The 11,762-nt window shown below is 40.3% G+C and overlaps 1 protein-coding gene across 1 annotated transcript in view; it reads left to right on the top strand.

Annotated features, from left to right (window-relative positions):
* The first annotated feature begins 6 nt into the window (after positions 1–6).
* The window catches only part of LOC128250162 (uncharacterized), a 12,179-nt gene continuing 423 nt past the window's right edge, over positions 7–11,762 (top strand). The window contains exons 1-2 of the mRNA XM_052974904.1: positions 7–1,432; positions 10,341–10,408. Coding sequence (XP_052830864.1) covers positions 1,352–1,432; positions 10,341–10,408 — 149 coding nt within the window. The 5' untranslated portion in view covers positions 7–1,351. The remainder of the gene's footprint in view (positions 1,433–10,340; positions 10,409–11,762) is intronic.

Below are 11,762 nucleotides of genomic sequence, written 5' to 3'. Positions count from 1 at the left end.
CTCACACATTAATAATAGGCAGAAGTTACAGAGTGACAATGGCCAAATTCGTGTTTGATAAGTGCCAGTACACGAAACTCTCAGCTTTTGATTTACTTTCTAACTTCTGCCGATGATATAGATACATACATATATGTGTAAAAAAATCTCATCATGCAATCGAACCAATGAAAGAGCCTCTACCTGGTCGCTTGACACGCTAAAAATAGCAGCCAAAGTATCCTCCTACCTAAATCACTCGCCCATCGTACGTAATGTCCTAGATTATCCTTAAAAAGACGGTTTGCTGAAGGCTGGGATGTTTTTGATGATAGGTTTGCTGTATCAGGGTTGATTTGAGTCTAAATAACAACAAAATTATTACTGAGACAGACCAACGACAGAGCCTGTATGTTGTTGCATGACCTGCTAGAAAAAGTAGCCAAACTTTTTTTATATACAGAATAGAAAAACCTGACACATCCAAAATTTCAAACTGTTTAGTTAAAAAAAAATAATAAAAAAAACCTGTAAGATCCGTGAAACTACTCTCGTACAACACTGGATATTAGCCATGATATGTACCGAGTTCCCATGACATTTTCTATTTATTTCATACGAAAATCTGAATAAATTATGCTAGTCAAGGGAATCCCAATATTTGGAATATGGATACTTGCTATCTTTTATTCTTTCAGCTTTTCTTCAACTTTAGCTGCTTCATCATTCAGGGAAGAATATTGTTTTAACCACAGGATAGCTCTCATTGCAATGGATCTGTGAGAAAAGGCGTTCCAGCCATGACAAGTTTGGCTTATTCTTTTGTAGAAGTAATGAATTCCTTAGTGAACATTATAAAATAACATACACTTGAATTTTTTTTTCTTGAAGACGGAAATTTCATTTTTCTTTTTGTCAAGAAGATTTGGTTGCTCTTTCTAGCAACTCGAGCGACCAGGTAAAAGCTCTCTTGTTGCCTCGTCTCGTTCCCTTCGTCACCTGTTGTTTAGTCCCGAGTTGGATCTGATTGAACAGATATGATCAAAGACGTCCCAAATGTGGCCATTCCGTCTTTCTTCCCAGACATAATGGACTCTAGGTGTATATCACAGGATAGAGGTTTTCCTATTCTTATATAAAAAAAAGTTTGGCTACTCTTTCTAGCAGGTCATGCAACAACATACAGGCTACATCGTTGGTCTGTCTTAATAATAATTTTGTTGTTATTTAGCCTCAAATCAACCCTGATACAGCAAACCTATCATCAAAGACATTCAAGCCTTCAGCAAACTGTCTTTTTAGGGGATAATTGTGGTGTTTGTGGTGTTGTGGACTGTGATGAGCTATGTGGTGATAGTGGAGAGGATTGCAGATGAGGCAAACGGAAGTGAAGACTGCAGGGACTGGTGGAAGAGCCACGGGGCATGATCGCTCATCCCACCTCAGTCAACAGGTAAGCTCTCTGCATTTCTTTCTTCCTTTTGCTTCTTTTTCTGTTATCTTTCTCCTCCATCACACAACAAACTATTACGGCCCATAACAAAAAAAAAAAAAAAAAAAAAAAAAAAAAAAAAAAAAAAAAAAATACGAATGATGAGTGTAATCCATATTTCGAACAATATAGTCAAACCGTTCTGCGGTGACACGGATGTAGCCGCTTGGTTGAAGAAAATGAGGTTGGTTGCGAAATTCCACAGGATAAATGACTTAGCGAGTTTTATACCGCTGTACCTAGATGGTTCGGCGTTGGCGCTATACCTAGAAATGGAAGAAAAGGACCAACTTAGCGTGGAAAAAATAGAAATCCGTTTGATGGAGGCCTTTGCAGAAGGAATGTTCGAAGCGTACGCTTGCCTTGGGGAAAGCAAAGTGGACCAGCAAACAGGTTGAAGTATTTACCAACAAACTCAGGAGATTGGCTAAACTGGCGGGATATGAAGGTGAATCACTGGACCGAACGGTTGTGACTGGCTTTCCTGACCACATGTTGGTTGAGTTGCAAAAGCTACCGAACATTAACTCTATGGTGATGGCAGACATTATATCTCGGGCTTATGTGCTAGTTTCGTGTTGCAGGGCACCACCGGTAGCAGAAACTGCAACAACGAAAAGTGGCCGAACAAGGAGTAGCAGAGAGGGGTCAAACAAGGAATATGAGCAACCATTCAAAGGACAGAGTTTCCGGTGTCAGGACCTGCACATAGTGCGAGACTGCAAGTCACCCAAGCCTGATGTCATTTGCTACCGGTGTCAAGAAACAGGACATATAGCCAGACGGTCTAAGGGAGACTACTGTACCGGTAGTTATTCCTTCGGATCAATAGAGGTGCGTTTATTGTTACCTGTAGTCGACATTCTGGTGGAGGGGAAGATGTCGCGAGCCTTTGTGGACATGGGCTGTATGACGACCCTGATGACTCCAGAAGTGGTAGAGATGTGGAGTGGAGTGAGCAGTGTAAGGGCAGTCGACAGGAGAGAGGTACACTGTGAAGGCATTACAGATGCGCAGATTGTAGTGCAGGGAACAAAGCTGATGCTGCAAGCAATTGTAGTTGGCCACTTGGTGGATAAGACTGACATGGTGATAGGGATGGATGCAGTCACCCGTTTAGGAGGTGTCACTGTCAACAAGGCCGGTGTAACGTTTGGGGTTGCGGGGAAACCGTGTATGGGGACACCGTGCATTGGTGAGAACTGCAAAGAAAAGTATGCTGCACACACCATTGAAGACCAGGACTTTCGTGCTGTCTTTGATGGCCAAGGGTGGACAGTTGAGTGGCACTGGAAGGGAGAGCCCTTGACATTAAAAAATAAAGTGGGCTGCTATCAGCATACTCTGAAAGATGCCAGAAGTAAGTTTGAGGGGGAGGTGGAGAGATGGATTAAGGAGGGCATATTGATCCGTTGGGAAGAAGAAGTAGAGAGTGGAGTCCTGCCACTAATGGTGGTGGTACAGCCCACAAAGCATAGAGTCAGGCCAGTGCTTGACTTCTGAGAGTTGAATGACCACATATCATGACATACGGGTGGTGAGGCCACGACACCTTGCAAGAGTGGAGGCAGATGACAGGGGCCTCCACGATCATTGATTTGAAGTCAGCATACCTGCAGATGCATGTGGCTGAGAGACTGTAGCAGCATCAGCTTGTCAGGTTTAAGGGCCGGACATACTGGGTATAAGGGCTGGGCATACTGACCAGCTGGGGTTCGGGCTAAATTCAGCGCCAAGATTATGGTAACACTTCTCAAGGCCATCCTGGGAAAGGTAGACAGAGTAAAAAGGGCCACCAATTCGTATACCAATGAGATCCTGGTGGATGAAGCCGTAATGCCAGCAACTGAAGTCATAGGCCACCTGAAGAGTTTTGGACTGAACGCCAAGCCACCAGAGGCAATGGAGGGAGGTGCTGCACTGGGCCTCTAGCTATAGAGAGACAAGGCCGACGCATTGGTGTTCTGGCAAGGGAATGAGATCCTCAAACTGGGCACCAGCATGAGTAGACAAGAACTGTTCTCAGTGTGTGGGAAGCTGGTGGGACACTACCTGATTGCAGGATGGCTCCAGACAGCATGTGGCTTCATCAAGAGATGAACCGAAGGAGTGAGGTGGAACGATAGAGTTGGGGAGTAGAAGACCGACATGATGCAGGAAGTCTTGATCAGAGTGAGAGCAGAGGATCCAGTGAGGGGCAGTTGGTATGTTCCAAAATCAAAGAGTGGGATAGTATGGTGTGACGCCAGTAGCATCACAATAGGGGTTAATATTACATCTAGCCCAGGTCTACGCAAAACTGGAGAGGACATGAAATGTAAAAACCAGACTGGATTAGTTTATGCGCAACTCCATTGTCTCCCGAGACAAAAGGATGCCAACAATATTTTGACGTATTTAATGAAGGCAGAATTCATTACAATGTATTACCCTTTGTGTACTGCGAGTCATCATTCTCTCTCCTCAGAGCCATTTCCTATTAACATCCATCTTTCACCCTCACTCATTTACCATTGATTATCTCTACCCCTATTTACCTTCAACCACTTCACCTGTACTTATCATTGACCAAATCCACTAGATTTCTTGTAACATTTGCAAAAGAAATCCCCTTTCCAGCATCTCTTGTTATGGCTGTAGCTACTTTATGGTGGTGGCACTGGCAGTTCATGTTTCTTTCAAAATTTTCTTTCTTTATCTTTCCTCCTCTAGGTTTCACTTCTTTACTATCAATATTGTTGTTGATGTTGTTGTTCAGTTGCCGCTTTACTGAACTGTCAAATGCTTTGATGCTGTTTAGTGGCAAAGATGTATTTGCATCAGTTTTGTTTTTGCTATATATAGTATGATATGATGGGATGCATATGGTATGATGGGAATCGTTCCTTGTCAGAGAAGAAAGAGAATCTTGCCATAGCGTTGACCGCAGTAAATGATGTCACTGCCATACCCCTATATACACAGAGGTGAGTGGACAAAGGAACAAGGGAGGCACTCAACATATTTAGTAGGAGTTACATATATTATTACTTAAAACAGTTAAATTTGGCCCCTTGTGACATAAAGTCTTGTCGGCTTCCTGCATTTATAATCAATCCTGGTACAGTATGAGACAACTCTGGAAGTCTTTGCTTCCTCACAGAAAATTAGTATCAAAACTGATGTTAGCCAGGCAAGAATAAAATATTGTAGTAAGCACATGAAAGCAGTATTGTGAATAAATAAACTGACTATTGTCAAGTGGTGGTGGGGGCAACTGACACATACACAAAACATACATATATATATAAAACATACTATATATATTTTATATATACTAGTTTAGTGTATTTTGGATTAAAAATGTTATACGATATAAATCTGGTAACTTAAAGCTGATGTGGGATGCAGAACCATATGTTGTGATCCACTATTAAAGCCAGTTAACTTCCATCCTTGTGTTATATTCTTCTTCTTCTTCTATATGTATGTATGTGTGTGTGTGTGTGTGTGTGTGTGTGTATTTATAAATATATATATATAGCAAATACGTAACAAGGATGTTCAGGTATCAGTGCATTATAGCCATTTCAAGCGGCTCCATTTAACCAATCAATGCAAACATTACATCAATTTGAAATAAACTGCTCTCCTTGGGCGCATACAGCTATATAGATTTCCAACATACAGGATACACCATTATAATTTTTTAGCAAATTTTTCATCAATATTAGAGACTAAAATAATTACATTGCTTCTCTTTGCTATTTTTGTGGCAGAATGAATTTAGGGAAAAATACTTAAAACTTACTATAATTTAGAGTGGAAGAAGAAAATAATGGTGGTCAAGAAAGAGGAATGGTGATATAGCTACATTCATCTTTATCCTAATCACATTCAAAATACTCAATGCAGCATGTAGTCTACAACTCCTTGGGATTAAATCCATTGGGGATTGACTGTTAAGTTCTTGTTGGTGGTGATGTGAGAGCTGTGCGAGCCATGTACAGAGATGCTGTCAGTAAGGTGAGGGTTGGCAATGAGTACAATGAAGTATTCCGGGTGGAGGTAGAGGTCCACCAAGGTTCTGTCCTCAGCCCCCTCCTATTTATCATAGTCCTCCAGGCTATAACAGAGGAATTCAAGACAGGATGCCTCTGGGAGCTCCTCTATGCTGATGACCTTGCACTAATTGCCGAGTCACTATCAGAAATAGAAGAGAAGTTTCAGGTGTGGAAGCAAGGACTAGAATCGAAGGGCCTTAGAGTCAACCTAGCTAAAACCAAAGTCCTAATAAGTAGGAAGGCAGACAAAACACAAACCCTTTTGGGTAGATGGCCCTGCTCGATCTGTAGAAAAGGCGTGGGTAGTAACTCTATAAGATGCACCCAGTGCAAGCTATGGACACATAAGAGGTGCAGCAATATCAAAGGAAGGTTATCTAGGAAGTTAGCTTTTGTTTGTAGCAGATGTTCAGGAGCTATAAACACTATGAATGTGCAGAAAACAACTTCTGCCACATTCCAGGGAGAAAAACTAGAAGTGGTTGATAGCTTCCGCTATCTTGGTGACCAAATTAATAGTGGGGGTGGGTACGCTGAAAGCGTAGCTGCTAGAATAAGAATAGCCTGGGCAAAGTTCAGAGAGCTCTTACCTCTGCTGGTGACAAAGGGTCTCTCTCTCAGAGCAAAAGGCAGATTGTATGACGCATGTGTGCGGACAGCCATGCTTCATGGCAGTGAAACATGGGCTGTGACTGCTGAAGACATGCGTAAGCTTGCAAGGAATGAAGCCAGTATGCTCCGATGGATGTGTAATGTCAGTGTGCATACTAGACAGAGTGTTAATACCTTGAGAGAAAAGTTGAACTTATGAAGCATCAGTTGTGGTATGCAAGAAAGACGATTGCGCTGGTATGGTCATGTAGCGAGAATGGATGAGGATAGCTGTGTGAAAAAGTGCCACACCCTAGCAGTGGAGGGAACCTGTAGAAGAGGTAGGCCCAGGAAGACCTGGGATGAGGTGGTGAGGCACGACCTTTGAACATTGCGCCTCACCGTGGCGATGACTTCTGACCGAGACCTTTGGAAAGATACTGTGCGTGAGAAGACCAGGCAAGCCAAGTGAGACCTAAATCGAAGGCCTAAGGCAGCCCACTTATACGTACCTTCCTTCATTGGACATTAAACTCCGCTTGCGAAGACCTGTTGAGGCAAGTGAAATCGAAATCGAACTAAATTCGACGACTGGCACCCATGCCAACACCGTCTCCTTCATTGGACACGAAACTCTGCTTGCGAAGACTTATTGGGGCAAGCGAAAGCGAAACCGTCAATGGCACCTGTGCCCAGCGTCGCCTTCCTGGCACGTTTAAAGACATTTGAACTGGCTCCTGTGCATGTGGCACGTAAAATACACCATTTTGAGCATGGTCGTTGCCAGTACCACCTGACTGGCCTTCGTGCCAGTGGCACATAAAAGCACCTACTACACTCTCGGAGTGGTTGGTGTTAGGAAGGACATCCAGCTGTAGAAACTCTGCCAAATCAGATTGGAGCCTGGTGTAGCCATCTGGTTTCACCAGTCCCCAGTCAAATCGTCCAACTGATGCTAGCATGGAAAGCGGACGTTAAACAACGATGATGATGATGATGACTCTCCCTACCCCTATTTTATTGAGACCATAAAACCAGCCATATCTACATAAAAGAATATGCCTCAGAAGTTGCAAGTAAGATAATGATATATAGAGAAGAGGTGATAACCAGAAAGAGGAAGGACAGGAGTGACTTATCATATTATTATGAAAGGGGCCTAAAATGGAAAACAAAAGAGGTCACAATGAGATCTAAGTGTGGGAATTAAAAGTATGGAAAAAGATGTGCATCAAAACTTAGTAAAATTTATATATTAAAATATATCCTTTATGTTGGAAATCTATATGTCATCTGCATCTGAGGAGAGTGGTTTATTTCAAATTGATGTAATGCTTTCATTGAGTGATTAAATGGAGCCACTTCAAACAGCCTTAATACACTGACACCTGAATATCCATGTTACTTATTTTTGCTTTTTATTCACCTAGCTTCGAGCTGTGCGGACCATACTGGACTGACTTGATGCCTCAACCTAAGTACTTAATTCAACTGAATCTTAATTATTATATATATATATATATATATGATGTGCTTCTTTTAGTTTTCCTCTGCCAAATCCACTCAAGGCTTTGATCAGCCTAGGGCAATAATAGAAGATGGTTGCAAAAGGTGTCATGCAGTAAGACTGAACCCTGACTCATGTGGTTGGGAAGCAAGCTTGCCACACAACCATGCCTGCCTATATATCAACTACTAAACACAAGCGTTTGCACATGCATGCATGCACATGTGCACACACATACACATTAGCCTCACACAAATACACACATCTGTATGCATACTCACACATATATATGTCCATACGTGCATGCACAGACACACACAGGTACACAAAACGCACATTACTCCACACAATACATACACTAGGTTACTTGTACACATACACACACCCAGGCCAATTCATTTGCATGCACACACATGATAACCACACACATATGTACACACATCCATATGCACAACACATTCATAATAGTACATGTAATGCATATACTCCTCATACTGTATGCATTGGGTCACTTACACACATACAAGTCTGCATATTTTTCAGCTCACCCACACTTCCATACTCACACACTCATCCCCATTCATGCATATACATTCACACATACCATTCTCACATACACATCAAGCGCATGAATAAATTTGTTCGACCAGGTCACCATCATTATTTCCCTTTCATTCAACCTCTTTCTTCTGGCTATTTCATCATGCCGATCCCTACAAAAAGATTTTTCCCTGTCTTTTTTTTACAATCTCTCTTCCTTTTTTTACCTCTTAATCCTTTCTGTCAAAGAGCATAGGCTTGAAACATAAAAGACTTTTCCATTCTTCCCAAGTGTTAAACTAATACACCTGTTTGTTGTTCCTACACCTGTCTTCATCTTTTTTTCTGTAAATTATATATCCATATATCCATTCATACCATGCATATATATATAGTTAAATTTAGCAACCAGACAATGGAGCCTGGTGTGGTTTCTGGCCTTGCCAGCACCTGCCAAACCATCCATGGAAAACAGATGTTAAATGATGATGAAGATGATATATATGTATATATGATGATTGCTCCCGGTATGAGTCTTTGAAAGAGATGATTTAAAAAAAAGAAAAGAAACAAAGGGAAAAGGTTTAAAAATAAAAGAAGCTGCATCTATTTGTGATGGATACGTGAATGTAATTCAAGTCCAGGTATGGATTTTGCTATGAAGTCACAATGGGGACAATTTTAATTTTGCCTGGAAATGGACAAATGTGTTTGTTGATTGTTCTATTTCTTCAACTGAAATTGTTTTGATGCATCATGAGAACATTTTATGCCATGCAGATCAATCTAGGCAATAACATTCTCAAGATGTCAAATTAAGCTGTAGAGATTTTAGTGATTGCAATCAACTTATCCTTATACCTAAGGATGGGTCTTCCTTTATCATGGTATCCCTCTACTTGTTGGCCATACAAAAGAATTTTCCGGATGTGATCATCTTTCATTCGAACATGTCCTACCTATCTGCACTGAATTCCCAGCAGCATGCTTTTGATACTGGATGTATCACATTTTTAAAGATTTTGACATTTGATATCTTATCTTGCCATTTTATGTTGCAGATATTGTGCAGACATCACATGTGAAAGGTTTCAACTTCTTTTTTATATGTCTGTAGTAGGAAGTTTATGCTTCTACCCCATACAAAAGTGTGCTCAAAATACAAGATTTATTTTAGTTTTCAGACTGACACTGTGTTTATCCCACAAATGATGGGAAGTTTTCCAAAAGCACTTGTAGCATTAGATAATCTAACATTGATTTCATCATCAAGAGTGTTCTTAAAGTTTACTGTACATCCAACATATTTAAGTGACTTGAGTTATATATATATATATATATATATATATATATATATATATATATACATACACACAGACACATATATTATAACAACACTGGTGGCACCAACACCATCCCTGGGCCTGGAGCCAACCAAAAATGTGCCAGTAATGTGAACACAACCAGTACCCAAGTCCAGAAATATATTGAGTCAGCTGGGACAGCCTTCAAGCAACATTTGAACAACCACAGGTCCTCCTTCAGCATCCTGGAAAGATGACTCATCACATCCTTGGCTAGCCATGTGTGGTGTCTCAAAGATGAAGGGACCCCATATGATATCAAGTAGAAAATCTTAGAGTGGCTGGGGCCCTACATCTATGAGAGCATACACTGCAATCTTTGCATTGCTGAAGAAGCTAGGATACTCAAAGACTCCCTGAAAACTGGGTCACTGAATACTTGCCAAAAAAATCTTCAAGTCATGCATCCATTTCAAGCACTACCTGCTGCAAGCATGGGTTTCCCCGTTCTCTGACAAAACTTGGAAGGGTTCTTACAATTCAAAAGCAGCCCAAGTGCTAAATCCCTTGTTCCCCCTCTCACAGCCCACAAATAGCTGGTCTAAGGGGGATAACCTGTTCTCACTGATGCCTAGCTATTTATTCTTTGATGACTAAATGTCCAATGACCGTAACGGATTTCTACCTCCCAGAAGTGAAAAGTTAAATTTGTCTTCAGACTAGAGTCTGATGAGTCATCCACAAATCTACAGCCTTTGTGGGTGCAAAACCATTGGTCACTCTATGACCAGACATTAACTTAATTACTTTACTGGTCTATACTTCAGAGCGTGCTTCTTTTTTGGATATATGATACATTGATGATATTCTTTTATTTGTTTCAGTTATTTGACTGTGGTCATGCTGGAGCATCGCCTTTTGTGGAACAATTCAACCCCAGGACTTATTTTTTGTAAGCCTAACACTTATTCTATCGGTCTCTTTTGCTGAACTGCTAAGTTACAGGGATGTAAACACACCAACATCGGGTGTCAAGCGAGGGTGGGGGGACAAACATATACATATATATATATATATACGACAGGCTTCTTTCAGTTTCCGTCAACCAACTCCACTCACAAGGCTTTGGTTAGCCTGAGGCTATAGTAGAAGACACTTGCCCAACATGCCATGCAGTGGGACTGAACCCAGGTTGGGATGCAAGCTACTTACCATACAGCCACTTCATCAACACCTTCACACACACACACACACGTATAGAGGATGTTTATAGTTTTGCCCTTTAAATCAAAATTTCCGTTTTATTTTCCTTGAATACTTTAGCTGGCATTGCTATGTCAGTGGTGGTGCATCCATCACAATGGTGGTGAAGAAGCAGGTAAATTGAAGTCTGCAGGAGCTTTAGCTTCTCTTTTACAGAGCTAAATCAACATCTTGTGTGTGTGTGTGTGTGTGTGTGTGTGTGTATGGATGTAGGTAAAACCCGAAGCAGTGATGATGAAATGTCTGTATGTGTATATATGAGAGAGGTAGACATTGGTTACTTCCTCTAAGTAACTAGTTTTGTCAGCAACTACTGTTACATAAAATACATCCTTCATAGACTTTAATATGTCTAATTTAATGGATTATTAATACTGACTATGCATGAATTGGTTGTATGAAGCACAGGGCTTGATCTTTTCAAGTGAGAGGAAATGGTTTGTTGCAATAATTATTTCCTAAAGGACTTAACAATATAAGAAAAGTAAAATGCTTTTCATTTATTGAAGTATTTTATTTCACATGACACTTGAGTTTGTCATCAGAAAAGGAGAACATTCTTCAGATATTTCATAATTGTTTTATTTTACTTCACAATGTCAATTATAAAATTATCTTTCTTATCCAAATTGTGGAACAACCTTACAAATGCAGAATCAGAAAGGACATTTTTGGCTTGTCTGAGAGAAATTCCTCTGAAAAGACTATTTTTTAAAAATACCGATTCTTAATAGTATTTTTATTTTAATTTGCTTGAAATAAAAAGAAGATTATTTAATTAGAATTAAAAAGCAATGAAGCGATAAAGAACAATCTTGTCTATATTTTTAGCTGGAAATTACCAAAATTCTAAAACTAGTGAAAATCACAAGTAAATTTTCTTCTATTTCAACTCAACCATATTCAGATTAATCTGCAATATTACACCAAACTTTATCACTTTCAGGGAACCTGAATAACTTGATATTTTCCTCACACTTACCTGAATTACATTTGGTGTCATGTCTACAAAAATTAGCAGTGTATTATCCTAAACAATGCCA

This window comes from Octopus bimaculoides, chromosome 19 (assembly GCF_001194135.2).
Source record: "Octopus bimaculoides isolate UCB-OBI-ISO-001 chromosome 19, ASM119413v2, whole genome shotgun sequence".
Taxonomy (NCBI): domain Eukaryota; kingdom Metazoa; phylum Mollusca; class Cephalopoda; order Octopoda; family Octopodidae; genus Octopus; species Octopus bimaculoides.
The sequence above is the reverse complement of the archived record's forward strand: the minus strand, read 5'-3'. Positions and strand labels throughout refer to the sequence as shown.